Here is a 15,972-nt window from a genome sequence, read left to right as displayed (position 1 = left end):
AGGTTTCAGCCCAAACTTCCTTTAATTCTTGCTGCTATACAAACATAAATCAGCCTGAATGATATTTCCTCTGCATACTTTAGTATTTAGCACAACAAAAGTACATTCATTTCATGTAGAGCCCTTTTCTGGATACTTCTTACCTCTACAAACCTTTTTTAAATTTTCGAATACTGTGCAATAAGAAAACTTTAATAATATTGATTTAAAAAAAATTATTGTTGACATTTTGTTACCTTTGACTAACATTACATTCTCTGCAAGCATGACACTGTAGTTTTTAGTCATGATCAAAAGATAATTACCTGAAACTAATTGACTTTTTGGGGGCTTATTGTTTTGGAATCGTTGCATTGACTTGCATTCGCACCAATATTACCTTATTTTAGGCAATATTGGAGGCACAACTGTATTATCAGGTACTGTGGCGATCCTTTTAGGCTATCTTGATGGCAAAGTCTGTCATGCTGCCAACACCTTGAGCCTCCAACTGCAGCCACACTCCTGCCTATCAGACCTGTCCAATGCAAGCACCCTGCTGCTCCCTCATCCATCATCATCGCTGCCCTATGCTCTCCCCTTTCTGCTCTCTCTCTCCCTGTAGGGCGAGCAGACCTGGTAATGAGGGCCCCTTGTGCCCTGCCTGCCTGCCTGCCTGTCCTGTGTCCCATGGTGCAGTGGGGCCCCGCTGGACAAGAGCCAGACTGCCTCAGCCCTCTTTGCTCATTATTCTCATTACCTTGCCTCAAATCAGCGCAGGACAGGCTGCTGGGAACTGTCCGCAACTCATAGAGGTCCCCGCTCGTTAGTTGGGCTGCCAGTGTCAGCTCCCATTAGAAAGGGCAAGAACAGAGGTGGAGGTGCTCAAATAGGTGCACAAGTGCAGTATAGAAGGCCTTAAAGGTGTCTTTTTTTGCATAAAGCCAGGTATGATTCAACTTGTGTTGTATCCAAAAGAGCTGGAATGAAAATAATTATTCCAAGATCTAAATGTAGCTATTGGATGGTAAAGCCCATTTTAAAGAGCAGCAGAAACACAGAAGTCCAGTAAAAGGGCAAAACAAACAAGGCTAAATTGCTCCTCTGCACTTGGGTGGTTTGGCAGGTTATGAAGGCAACAGTGGCTTTGAGGAGGTTTGTCCCAATGAAAGGGCTAACTGTGTAGATTGCTGCACTGTCTGGCCCAGGCCTGGAGGAGGGTGGGAGTTTTATTCTCCAACAAACAACAGTAGATCAGACTGCATTCGTTGCTGAATAGATGTCTGTGGTTGTGAGAGTGTGTCTGCAAAGACAGTTACCAGACCTGGAAATGACGGGACAAGGAACGAAGGTGCCCATAGTAGGAAACACACTCTAAGTTACGGTCCACAGAAAGAGGACAGACGGAGAGTGAGAGTGTATGTGTGCAGCCAGGGAGCAGTGTTTATCCTCGGCACATAGGGGAAGAAATGCAGTGTAATTCCCTGATGTGTGTTTACTCAGCCCTAGTGGGCTGGCCTTTGATTACAGCACTGACCACAGAATATGAGTAACTGCTCACTACTGCTGCAAATGACAAGCACATGTAGACGACACACTGGAAACAATGAGACGACCTGGAGACAGATCGCAGGCTAACAAGACAAAACAAAAACTGAAATTGCAACCTAACAGAGGCAAAAACTAAAAACCTTTACTGTAAACTCACTTCTGTTTTCTTTACCTTCAAACCCCTCCATAACTGTGAATTTCCTGTATTGCATTTTTCACATCAGACAGCAATTTTAACCATGATCTCAGATGTAATTATAAGCTGTGTAAGGCTCAATTAAAGGTTGAAGACGTCAGCGTGAGTGAGCAGACCTCCACCGCTGTGTGTCAGAGAGCCAGCGGAGGTTGAGGCAGAGGAGTGAAATGAGGCCTGCATGATTTACGTTATGTCCTCTCTTTACACCAGACGCCCACATCCCTCTCTAAGTAGAGCATAGTGTGTGTGTGTGTGTGTTGGTTTGTCTGTATAATTTTTGTCTTTCTTCCAGGTCTTTCAGTTATGAACATCCAGGAAAGCTCCACCCTGTTGCCCCCTGCTAGTTTTATCACTTCTGCAGCTACAAGGGCCAGCTAGTTGGTGAGCTCAGGTTACCCGACCCACCGACCCCAGGGCGCTACAGGGAACCTTGTCTCCACTTACAAAAACAAGCAACATTGGCTCTTTTTACATCAAAAGCTTCTAGCTACAGGTCTGCTTTGGCTTTATTTCGTTTTTATTTATTCTCCCAGGAAGTTCCTATTCATAGGACCTTGGTTTTTACTAAGTGCTTTCTTCAAAGTAGTTTTATTAACAAGTTCTGTATAAGGTATCTTCCTGTCAACAGGTTTATGAGCATCTTTGGTACAAAAAGTTGAGGTGAGAACTGAGGACTAATGAATTATCTACCCAGGGCGTTCACATACCAGACATAAAACCAGCAATTCAGCAAATTTTGGCTTTTGCTCTCAGCTGGCTCGTCTGGTGTGAGCTCCAGAAGGTAGCTACTAACAAGCTAACAACTGCAGCAAATTACCATATTTTTCTTTCTTTCGACATTTTTAAGAACCTAGTTAGCTTCATGGGTGGCAGCGCCAAGTGGCATGTGGAACTAATATACCTTCAAAATACCCGTCCCTCCCGCAAAACAAGTATGTCTACCAGACTACAGTATCCAAACCGAAGCTGTGCCATGTGTGATGTTAGCTACCAGGATGCTATAAAGCTTTACTGGCATGCTCTGTTAAACTGAACACCTTCTGGTGGGAAAAACAGACACTAGATGTAATTTTCACACCAGAGTGGTCAAAATCCAGGAGTGCTAGCCTGTTGCAGCTTCAGCTAGTATTGAGTCTTATAAAATGTTGTGTGGACCAAGAAACATCATTAACTTTCTTTGCATGCTGCAAGCTAATCTTCTTTTCAATCCAACAAGTCAAACTTAAGTTAGCTTCTGTATTAACAAAGCAATTTCTTCTTTTTGGGACTCTACACAAACTAAGATTAGCATCCTAACATTCTCATGATAACACTGCCTGACTCACCTGTTGAAATACTGATCTTGTAACTGCTCATATTCAGGTTTTTGTCTTATTTTATTCCTATTTATTTTATGCTATATCATATTGTCTAGCAATCCATGCATTAGTTGTTGACATAGCATATTTTAGCATGGGCCATTCAGCCATACTGCTAGGGCTGCTAGCCGCCATGATAATATATTAACAATAATACATTTAATTTTAAGGCGCTTTCAATGAAAGTGCTACCTTACAGTATTAAACACGTCAATTATAAAACACTACAAAAACAGAATAAAAGCTTTTTAAACCATGCTTTTTTTGCATTGTCACTTGTAAACTACCATTCTTTTTTTCTCCCCAGATATTTTCCTGTCTATCAGCTGTGTAACACTCCTTTATAAAGGTAATGCTGCTACCAAGAAGGTCAAGAGTAGACTCTCTGTTAGCAACAGGCAAAGCTGCCAGCACACACCTCTTCCTCTCTTATCTTGTCCAGTAGAGTGGAGGCTTACCTGATAATGACGGGCTAAAGAGTTATTATGTGAACTTTTCAACATAACTCTTTGATAGCCAGTCTGAGTGTATCATACTCCCTGCTGGACCGAAGCCCATGACTGGATAGAAGTTCACAGAGCTGCTCAGATCTCAATGATTTCCTGTCTGTTTTCCAATACAGACTCTGAGGCAAACTAAAATAACTGCTCACGAATAGATGCAGCATGTAGATCACCCATGACAATGCAGAAGTGTAATAATAGGATAATAAACAGTTCACTACTCACATTTTTTCCAAAGCAAAAAGTCCACTGAAGGATCCATTTTTCAGGACTCTGATTTTGTTGTGGCTCAGTATCCTGTTAAAAAAACACATAAAAGCATTGTTAGAAATGTTCCTCTGCAAAAATAATCAATAAAAACCATGAAGCTAAATTTAGATATGCAATAGGATTATCTTGGACTTCAGCTTTACTGCCGAGGAATATTTCAGCTTTAACAAAATGCTGGGTGAAAGCATCACAAGGGGAAGATGAGAGTGAACTCAAAATGTCCACTTGGCGTTGCAGTCAGGAGATTAATCTGACCATAAAAGTTAGTTTAAGATGTTTCCAATTTCTATCAAATACGGAGAAGGGCATCAAGATTTGGAGGGAAGCTGTAATCTTGCTGATCATTCCTCATACATTTTTACATCAAAAGGATGTCTTTCCACATCAAACAAATGGCGGCACAGGCCATGTTAATTAGTCCTCTCTCCACTAGCCAACAATGTCTTATCAGACCAGAGGGCAGAGGACCTTAGGACATACAGTAATGGAAGTGAGGTTGAGAATGTTTTGTCTGAGAGGGAATCATGGGAAATGGATATTTAGGGTAATGACTTTGCTCTGAGGGACTGGCCACTCGACAGATACTTGTCTGTATAAGATTTTAAAGGAATAGTCCGACCTTTTTTCATTAAAAATTATACTTATTTGTAGACTGTACAAAACTTGTTCCTGGTCTCAGTTACTGTATGTCACCCATTGGATTCTGGAGAGGTGTTATGAAGCCCAACGACGGCGGTCATTATTGGAAATGCAGACTCTAACTGAAATCCAGCCAATCAAGAAGCAGGCAAAATGTTGGAGTTGAGGCAGGCCAAATGAATATTTTTGCTGCTGAAACATGCCCATCAAGCATATCATGTAGCATATTCCAAACGGTCAAAATAACACAATAAAGACGATAATTTTAAAGCAGGGTTGGTAATTCTGGAAAGTTAGCAAGTTTGAAAAGTAACATCTCCTTAAGGCTCTGTCCTAATCCCCCCTGCTCCTTCAAACACCACGCCCCAACAGTTTAACGAAATGAGCTTCAGACAACATAACCATTTTTTTCACAAGGCTGTAAACATAGTTATATCTACTGTTAAATTGACATATTAACATGGACTCAGAGGGGATACCCTGTTTTTTTTAGTCAACCTTAAGTGGAAACTTAAGTCACTGCCGTTTTTTTGCACTTCAGCATTGGCTGGAGGTTTCTACTTGATTTGTACTTGCAAAGCTGGCAAAGAAACACAATTCCATATTATGCCTGCATGCAAAATGGGGGGCTAGAGCAAGCAGATGTCAAGCCCTGCTTAGCAGACTACAATCAGCTAATCAACCTGCTCTGTCCACAGGTTAAATAAAAAACTACACTGAAAATATAACGCAGAGAAAGAAAATACTCCCTGAAGTTCTCTTCGGACTTACAACGGTTTCATTTCTTGCCTTGCTGCAGTGGTGAAAAGTGTACTCTAGGACCCGTTACATCACTGCTGGGTGTGGTCAGAGGTCAAAAAGGCTTAAAACTGTCACCTAGAAATGACAGTTATATTCTGCTTTTCATTTCTCTTCAATGACCATTTCTTTGCCTTTTCACTACTGCACATGCTTCACTGGTTGAAAAGCGACTTTTCTTATAGTGACATGTTAAGAAACACCATCCATTCATCTGTTTTTAGCTTTGTTTTACAAACCCAAACACACCATGTTTAGTGTTTTTTTGATTTTCTTTTGGCTTACTCTTTTACCATTTATGAAGCGATGTTTCTTCAAATGAAGTAAGTGTGATGGAGCAACTGTAAGGTGCACGTGAGGACGGAGTTTAAGCTGGATGAATAAGCTTTTAAAACAAAACCTTGATATCATACAAAACTATGCGTGTGCATCCCATATTGTAAAATAAAAACTACAAAGACATTTGACAAGAGTTAGCCAATATATTCGCTTTCACCTCTCAGAGCCTTCTGTGAAATGTGAAATATCTTCAAGAATTATTACCAAGTCCAGATGCCTTTTCGATCAAGACTTAGATCCCCTGACAGGTTTGCTGTATAGAACAAAATTACATGGACACAAGATTCAATGTACTTCAATACCCTCCATGTCTGGCCCTCTGACTCCAAAGACCAGCCCACGTCGCCTCAACGGGAGCTCAGGCTACAGCCCGTCATCATTAACACACCCTAGCTTCACATCATCCTCGCTGCTACCACATGGTGCTTAATGGGCTGTGGGCAACATTAAGTGTGTTTTTAATCGAGAGATTGGAGCTGTGTGAGTGCCTGTAAAAGTGGGAGCAGACTAGGAACAGTCTGCTAGATTTACAGATTCAGCAGCAGCAGTCCCCCCACAACCACCCACCCTCCTGTTTCCTGCCACATCAAAAAAAAAAAAACACCGCCTTCAGCTCTGCACCTTCCAACTCACTTAATGACCAGATTTAACCATCCAATCTTGGTATACACAGACAAACAGGCCTGAATTACATCACTATATTTACGGATAACAACAATACAAGGACCGAAAAAATGTTTCAAAGACAAACACAAGGTGAAAGCAACAAGGAAAGGAAATCTGCTCTGCTCATCCCAGACAACTCATTCTCACTCATCCTCAAATCTTCCGACAATTCCTTTCTAAACTGAGGAACAGGAAATGCTTTTTTAAACTACAATCAAGAAACGAGCGCCGCTTCACTGGAAATGACTAAAATTGGGAATCTGAGACCTCTCTGACGGTTTCACTTTCTGTTTAAACCAAATCATCATTTTCCAGGCTTTGCTGTAGAAATGTGTCATTGAAGTAAAATCACAAAATCCACCATCATCTCCAAAATTGGACACTAAGACGCTGACATCATCCCAGATCAGAGTTTTATTTCCAGCTTTGGGAAGAAAAAAACCCATCGTGTTCACAAATCAACAGTCGTGGAAATAAATCAAAGTTATTAAAGAGGAGGTTTTTTAAGTCGATGTTAGACAAGAGGATCAGAGTCAGTACTCTCGTGGTGTAGCCTGTATTTGAACCTATGACTTCTGGATCTTAAGGTCTTGCTCCTGACTCTGAGCACAGTATCTTCTTTTATAACTGGATGCAGACCTGAGATGAAAGCTGCAGAAGATCCGGAACTGCCTGAATAATTCAATGCAGATAGGAGAGGAGAAAGTCACATCTGGCAGAGAAGCAAGCCATTTAATTCAACACAGACAATTTCAATACAGATAGTGCCTATTCGACTCTGCTTACAATGCAGAAAAGAAGCTGCTTGTCAGAGGAGCACGTGTTTGGTTTTGTTGTGCATGCACGTTTGTGTATGAATTTTAAGTCTGAATATATCTTTGCATTTCTATGTAATCAAAAAGATATGATTTGAAAATGTCCTTTAAACCTGCTAAGATATGTTTATTTATGTGTTGTGAGCATGCATGTCTGAAAAAAAAAATCGAATTCATGTGAGTCATTGCATCACAATAATTCTCATTTGTCTCAAGTTAAGATATTTCAACACATAATATTTCCATTATCTTTGTTACTTTGTAGACTAGGACATGAAAGCTGACTTTTACAAACAAACAAAACCCACAAAATGAGCTAAGAGAAACCCACACGGACAACAAAAGGGGCAGATTTCCAGGAACACAGGGGAGTAGCAGAGGCCGGTCACTACTGTATAATCCTACAAGCCTGATGTTTGGAGCACAGTCGTAGTGAAGAACATTGTTCTTTCATAAACAATACAGAGAGTACAACTCTGAGATAAAGAGAGCGAGGCAGAGCTCTGTAAACAGACAGAAATAGTCAAAGTCCCATCAGGCTAAACAGGAAACCCAGCCAATTAGCTGTTTATTCAGAACCCGATTTCAGAGGTCAGGGGTTGCAGAGAGAGCACTTCCTGCAAGGCTAGCAGACAGATGCAGCAGTGTCTAGAAGCAGGTGACAGCTGAGGCAGACGAGGAGTTCATCCTTCATCACTGCAGTATACAAAGGTTAACAGAGCTTTACAACCAGAGAAGATGAGTAGCTTCTTCATTATAGAAATCCAGGCTACTTATAGAGGCCTAATGTCTTGTTACTGTACATGAGTGGCTTCTGTCTCCTCGTCTCAAGTGACAGATCAGATGGCATAATCTGCTTTCAAGAACACAAAACTGTGTGTTACATTAACAGTTTGTTAACTAAGTCCAGACTATGGATGGTATCTCTCATTCACTTAACCCCTTCAGACCACAAAGGCCTTTTAAGATATCAGATGGGCTAATTGGATCCTTCTCTAATTCGTGAAGAAAAAACAGAACCACGTCAGGCTCCAGAGTCTCATTCAGTTGTTCCTGATAATTTATTTACATGAAGATCAAAAAGAGGAGCAGGAGGTCATATGAAAAGAGGCAAGCCACACAGAAACACAGACACCAGTCAGGCTTATGTGTGTTGTACTCATAGACGGGTTAACCAGGGCCAGAAAACAGCAGCAGCATGATAAACTAGTGCTCTGTTCTGTTTTTTATTAACAGGAGTCTGACAATGATATTGTGGAAAAAAGACAACTAAGTGGAGTTAGACAGTGAACAACCTGAACTGATAATAAACTCTAAAACATACTAAATGTTCTCTTTGGTTGAGGAAAGTTAATCTCATTCATGCAGGTTACCATGTGTAGAAAAACCTTGTGCATTTCTTTTTTTTTAGTTGTGTATTTTTGTACAAGCAATTTCAAGATGAATAACCTGGCCCTGAACATGACCAAAATGGCTCAACTTTGCAAATATTTGTAAACAATTTACTTGATTGCAGTAACTATGGACCACATTCTTTCCTTGAAAGTTGACTTCAGTTAATTGAGCTTTTCAGCATATTTGTGTCCCTGTACTGTAGAGATGATGAACAGAAAAAAAGATTGAAACCTTAAAAATGGTCCAACAAGCCAGCAGGGAATCTGATTCAGTGACTCAGGAGGGCAGGAAAGAAACATGGCATGATTAAGATGTGGTACCCTTAATACTGCAAGCTTTAAACATGTCAAATATCCAAACTGCTCTTATAAGTTCATGAAAAATACCCCAAAAGTTTGTTTCACCAATAAACAGCAAAACAAACTTTGAGCATGCATCAGTTGGACTGAGTATGGATTTACAGAAACAGAATGTAGATACAATGCATGTTAACTGCTACTAGTATGTTTTATGTTTCAGTAGCAAGTGCAGTAATTCAGTGAGAGTTCAGGGTGTCTTTGTTGCGTGACAGAGTGTGAAGAACTAAAAAGCATACAAAGAGACTTGTCTCGTAAACCACAGTAACTCCTCCCTGCGCCGTGCCACTCACTTTGTTGGTTTGCTCAATTTGCTTCCTAAAGCCGCAAAGCCTTTGAGGGCCACTCATGGGCATGACAGCATGTCGCAAATCCTAAGTGTTCTCTGATTTACTTGCTCATCCTCTGACTGTAAAGCACTGCCTCGGGTCCGTTAGAGGACCTGATGTGTGTGTGTACATTTTTGTCTGTGTGTACCTGTGTGTACTGTAACTGTCTGTCAAAAGCTGCAAGCTTCCTACAGCTGCTTTTGGTTGTGGGTCATTGTCAGCCAATCATTTCACAGAGGAGTCGTCTCTGTGGTGGGGCTGAAGGCGTGCAGTGTTGTGAACGGAGTCCTTTCAGCTTTCCAGATCACAACCTGGTGCAGAGGAACGGCGAGGGAAAACACATCCTTCTATGTGCTGTTCTGACCACAGTGAGAGCGCTATAAAACAAAACTCAACAGGATGTCCTGTTTGCAGTCCGTTATCCCTGAGTGTTTGCTGTCAATATCTTTGCACCTTAAGCTTCATCTTGTCTCCCTACCAGACACTCTTAAATCTTGTTGGATGGAAAGTTGGATGAATATAAAGGAAATGCTTCATCCTGGTTTGGCCTTCAGTCCCAGACATGAATGAGATACATTTGAGTGAAAAGATTCTGATTGGCTCATATTGCCCTCTAAATATTTATGCATGCTGGACTCTGAGAGGGAGCTCTGTGTAGCTGCAGGTCTCTACAGAAAACCACAAACAGAAAAAGAGCCTTACGGAGGGATTTAGATTTAATAAGATTGTATCTGCAGGCTAAGCTTCCTGCTCTCATTACTTTTTATAATCTTTGACTATAAGTAATGTTTTCTTTCAGTTTGAAAACAGAGCAGTGCTGCAGCATCCACCTGAAGCTGCTGCAGTCTGTCTGGTTGTTAGTCATTGCAGATAAAACAGCATGAGGAGTTTATCCAACAATCCAAGGCCAACAGAAACTGAGATACACAGGTTCAGCCTAATAAAGAGAGTCAAAACAACCCAACAGGCCTCTGTGTAAACATCATTTAACTCTGGAAAGGTCTCTTACCCTCAAGGACCACACGCGAGGTGAAAGACAAGAACCCTTGAAAGAGATTGGTAACGTGCCATAAATCCCGTCTTAATTCAGAGACCAATAGGAGCCAGATAATGAGAGTGATTTTCAATGAGAGTCTCAGTGCGTCATTATTGAATTAAGCTTGGTTTAATTAGCATGCTGATGCTATAATGCACACTCTGGTCTGTGCCACAGCAGTGCTTAAGTTCATAATATGTATATAAAGAAATAATAATTTAGGCTTGTGGGAATTTTCCGAGGAGGTAATTGAATTCTGCTCAAAGCAACGCGATTATCCACTTTTACCCCAACAGCACTGCATTGTGTAAGCACTTTGACTGTGTATGTTACAGCTGAGAACACTCTATACAAAACCATCAGTGTGTGTTTTACTGCTTTTTCCCTCTTTGCTTTCCATTTGAGTGTGTCCTGTTGCCAGAGTTGCATTTAAAGTATAGCCTACTGACACTTCACAGAGGAGCAGCATTTCTCTGTATACACATTACACACACAAGGACAGACAGAGAAGATTAGCAGAAATATTTTTAGTTAAACCAATAGAGGGATTAAAAAGTGAACTACTGAATTTAGCTGTTAGCAGATTTTCCGAGGATGAACTTGGTCCAAATGTTGGGTCTAAGTCATCGAAAACCAAGCGACGTAATGCTGAAGTTTGACCCCGAAAGGATAAGCTGGACTCATTTAAGAGACAGTTACTGTATGATGAGCTTACGTCACACAAGTGAGAAGGAATACTGAGACAATACCTGTGTTCCATGATACGTCAAATGTTGATGGTACTGTATTTTAAAAGTAAACAGTGTTCGAGTTAAAGGAATAGTTTAACACATAACTTTTAGCCAATAGTTAGATAAGAGGAATGACAATTTTCTTATCTTAGTGCTTTTACACATGGGTTTCTACACTGTCAACGGAAATATCTTTCTATACTGAATACATATTGTTTGATAGAGATGTAGGTTGGCATCATAAAACCATAGCCAGCCAAGTTCTCCCTATTTTTGAGCCAAGCTAAATTAACCTGCTGATCGTTTGAATCTTATATTAACCCAGCGGCAATATGAGGCAAAACATTTAATATAATGCATAGGTGACAAAGACTGCAGTTCTTTAAGTGGCCACATGAGGATGGCTCCAATACCCTTTAGGTCTCATATGAAAATGCCAGACTTTACAGCAGCATTCAACATATAAAAAGCCTGATGCAAACAAATCTTGGTCTATCTTCAACCAATCAATCAATCAATCAATCAATCAATCAATCAATCAATCTACATTTGCACAGTGCCCATTCATAACAAATGTTATATCAACACACCCTACAAAAAGCAGGTTGCTATTCATGACAAATTTAGAAGGAAATCATTTGTATGTATCTCGGCTGTTTGATGTATAGTTGTGCTTAATTTGAGGGCTGGTCCCTTTCAGTGACAGTTTATCTTATTAACAGGCTCTAAGAAGTCTCAGCTCCCGCTCACCATACATGGTTTGTTAGTTTGCTGGTCTGAGTAGTGCATTTACTTGTGTGTCAGCCAGTCAAAGGAGTCAGGATTGTTATTGCCTTGCAGAGACGACAACTAGCAGTATGGATGAGTACACTGGTTATTTTACCCCATTCTGCCCTCCAACCTAAGATAGGGACAAGCAAGCAATGAGTTTGCTACGTTCAACAAGTTCTCATCACTTCTGTTTCAACTCTGGTCATCTACTATGCAGTCCAAAGAGCCTGTCATGCTCTGGGAAACACTAATCGTTCAACTGTCCAACTAATGACTAAGCATTGGGTGTAGACTGTATAACTCTTATAATCTAATGATTCCCTTACTGACCCCTCACTCTCCAATGGCATGATGACTATAGAGTTAACTAGATGACTATAGGGTTAATAATGGTAGTTAACTAACCACTGGATGAAGTTATGGTTGCTAAGTCTCAATGCCATGGTAACTAATATACATATAAGTTACCAAAATATTTATTTGAACCTACTTAAAATAAGTTCAAATAAATATTTTAGCTATTAGACTAAAGAGGTAAAAGATCAGTTGTATGCAGCTTCTTGAAAGGTTGAACATAGTTACAAATCAGAGCATGACACTGCTGCGCTGTGCAACAGCTATTGCTAATTGGTTTCAATGTAGCAGTCTATACCTTTTGTGACTTTTGTACATTTACACACACTCACACACATCCAACCTCTTGCTGTGTTGGGGCTCCTGTTGGGACAAACCTGCAACAGTAATTGGTGTGGACCTTCGTCAGTCGCCTGGAATTCCTGGTCATGACATGTCACACGATGTGTGTGTTGGCTTGTGTGTGCGTGTGTGTGTGTGTGTGTGTGTGTGTGTGTGTGTGTGTGTGTGTGTGTGTCACCGGTACATACATTTACTGGGATGGTGCATGTTTTTAACCAAATCTGTTCCTTGACTTGACATACAGTAATAGGAATAATGACGTGAGTGTAATCCTTGTTTTTATGATTTACAACAGCGCTTTTTACTGACATGTAAAAATGTAATCTGCAAAGAATTCAACCCACATCGACACAGAGGAAAACTTGTGTTTTCAGAAAGCATCATTTGTTGTACAACCAAACAAGACCTTTAAAGCCAATACTGTTGTCTTCAATATAACTGCTACATAAGAATCATATGGTTTGATTGATTGATTTATTTTTTGTTATGTTTTTTCCATTGATTGTCTCTATGTGTTCGTGTAAACCATGTGCTTTTCGTATCTGTTGCACTTTATATTCCCGAAAAAGGATGATAAATATAATTTTGAACAATATAATCATAATTTGTAGAAAACGTTTTTACCTGTACTTATGCGGGCCTGCTAGTGGTACCTACAGTCTATAAATGTACTATGGGGGGTAAAGCCTTCAGTTATCAGGCTCCTCTTCTCTGGAATCGCTTTCTGTTCCCCCAACTTTTCTACTGTACCACTTTGGAATGTGTGTGTCCGTCCCCATAACTCTAATGGTGACAAGCCAAATGATTTTCAGAATCTCAGAAATGTTTCACTATAATGACTCTTCTGGATCCATGATAGCAATTTTTCCCTTCTTTTGGTGGCTTTTGTGTATTTGTCAGTTTCTGTGTGTCGTCCAAAGGCAGGAAGTAATCTGCACTTTAATTTAGGTGGAAGATAACATGTTTTGAATAAAGAGTTTAATTTAGTCTCAGATGACTGAGGTTTGGCCAGACGAAGTGTGGCTTCTTTTCGAGTTTATAGTTTTGGGAAAAGTAAATTGTAATTCAGGAAACGTGTGTTAGTGGGCTTTGGAAAAAATAAAATAGTAAAAGTTTCATATTGGCCAGACTGGGACACCCAACCCTGTAAAATGAATATGGTGCATATTTGTGGATTATTTTGCTACTGTGCAGGCTGTGCATAGCATTGTAAATTATGATTATTATAATTCATTGGTTGGAATGAAAATGATTCAATACTGGTGACATAACCAGCGACTGCTTGCACATATACACTGGTTGACAGTTGTATTTGTGCCAGGCTTCAAAAGCTGCATCAGCTGAATCAAACCCTCACCTCTCAGTCTCTCTCTGCTAATGGACACTTCCAGAGAAGAAGAGGAAGGTGGAGGGAGGAGGGATGAAAGAAGAACATAACAGAGCGATCTCTCAGGCTGGGAGTTGGCTGTGTCATCTTTGTTACAATAAGTACTTCAAAAGAGGCCTCCAGACTGTGCTGACTATTCAGCGCCTGCGTCTGTCCCAAATAGCTTAACCCTTTCGTCGTTAAAAGACAGAGAGCCACCTAAACCAGTCGTACCAGGTGACCCCTGCACCCTGAGTCTGTCCTCAGGGAGTCACAGCTCTGAATGTAACAGAGAGACTAAATGCCCTCAAGCACAACAAGCACTTTAGCAGCAAATGTATGTCAAGACGTGAATGTGCCCATTGTGCCCGACCCACCGGAGGGGCTTGAAGCGGCCACCAGTGAACGCTGCCAAGCTACAAGCCCCATTTGCCGAGAGGAACATTCATGTAATTGCATTCAAAATATTTTTTTTGTGAAATCATTTTTAATTGAGTTATTCAAACAGGGAGAGAAGCCACATTAAAGGCTGGATCAGATGCATGTCATACATGTTGCAGTGATTAATGAGTTTGATGATTTATCGAAAGGAGAGAATCTTACATTGCTTCGTTTATTATCATACTTTCCTGCCTCAAGGCACGAGTGTGTTCCTGCATTTGATATTTGCAACCACTTATTATAGAGCACACTGCATTGTGCTTGGGTTACCAGCCTGCGCCGAGGAGTAAGGCTCTGTGGTTTGTGGCTCTGTGTGTGTGTGTGTGTGTGTGTGTGTGTGTGTGTGTGTGTGTGTGTGTGTGTGTGTGTGTGTGTGTGTGTGTGTGTGTGTGTGTGTGTGTGTGTGTGTGTGTGTGTGTGCAGATTTAGATGCAGAAGTGTGTGACCTATCAGATTTATTTATACGGAAAATGTGTATGTTTAACTTGATGTGTGTGTGCATAAGTGGTCTGCAAGCTTTTAGTCCAAAATTAAAACCTGGGTTTTTTAAATGTCTCTAATTAGAGAGGGGAGTACTGGAGACTATTTTGAGAACTGTGGCCGTGCACGCCCTTCCCATATGTGTGTGTGCACAGGCAAAAGGGTCAACACACACACACACACACACACACACACACACACACACACACACACATACATACACACACACAAGGCCCGCTCAAGATAGGAAGGTCCCACCGCTTGTAGGATGTCTTATTAGACAATTCATCGACTTTGGCTAACAGGAACCGTCCCTGAAGTGTGTGTCTGTCAACTGTACACAGTTTACTGGTGCTGAACTATGAAGATGTAAACAAGGAGCTGTGATGAATATTAACAGCCAAAGAGCAGGAGTTCAAATCCCACCGCCTTTCTGTGAAGCTGCAATAACTTATTACAATATTTAGAGTCAAAGACAAGTCAAGACAAACTAAACTGGAAAGTTTATGGCGGCAGAGCAGAAACACAATAGTCAGTTTAATTGCTGTCTAAAGTCTTTTTACACTTTTAATGAGGCAATTTAGCAGATTTAGTCTTTTCAGACAGTGAGAGGAATGTGCTGGATGCCTGGCTAACATTGTCTCATTGTTCTGTCTCATAACCAGCCTCTGTTTTCTCCTCCCGAGCAAAGACTGCTGGGAAAATCAGGCTGTTTTTACAAAAGAGTTGGCAAAAATCTTTCTGCTCCAGATACTCTCACCGTGTCTGTAGAGGCAACCGAGAGAAGCTTGTGTCTTTGTTTTGTTGTTGTTGTTTTCTTTCTGTGTGACCGCAGGGTATCACAATCAATGTTTATGTCACCCCCCACTCCTTATTACTTTGTGTCGATAAGTTTCGATGCAAGAGTTCATTAACTAATCATAAAGTATGTGTTATTACAATATGGTAGACCAACATGCTTTCCATAGAGTGATTGGATTACAGCTGAAGGAACGCACAGCCGTACTGTGTCTTTAAATAGCGGTTTACTCAATCAACAAAGATTTAATAAAAGCTTCCAGTTTTATTTCAACATGCTTCTGTTCCTTTGATTGTGGGTGTAAACCAGCTTGTATTTACAGAAGGAGTGATTGATGATAGAATTGTTCTGGCAGATTTTTAATATCTTGTGGTTTTATGTTACAGCATACTCAAGATTGAAATGGTGAGAGATAAATACAAAAGATAGCAAAAACCTAATAAGGTTGTGCTAAATGA

At 40.6% G+C, this 15,972-nt stretch overlaps 1 protein-coding gene across 1 annotated transcript in view; it reads right to left on the bottom strand.

The window, feature by feature from the left end:
• Positions 1-15,972, bottom strand: part of adgra2 (adhesion G protein-coupled receptor A2) — a 39,195-nt gene that overhangs the window by 15,519 nt on the left and 7,704 nt on the right. The window contains exon 2 of the mRNA XM_020657089.3: positions 3,813-3,884. Within this exon, the coding sequence (XP_020512745.2) occupies positions 3,813-3,884 (72 nt within the window). The remainder of the gene's footprint in view (positions 1-3,812; positions 3,885-15,972) is intronic.

This window comes from Labrus bergylta, chromosome 2 (genome assembly GCF_963930695.1).
Source record: "Labrus bergylta chromosome 2, fLabBer1.1, whole genome shotgun sequence".
Classification (NCBI taxonomy): Eukaryota; Metazoa; Chordata; class Actinopteri; order Labriformes; family Labridae; genus Labrus; species Labrus bergylta.
This window is presented reverse-complemented; position numbering and strand designations above follow the sequence as displayed.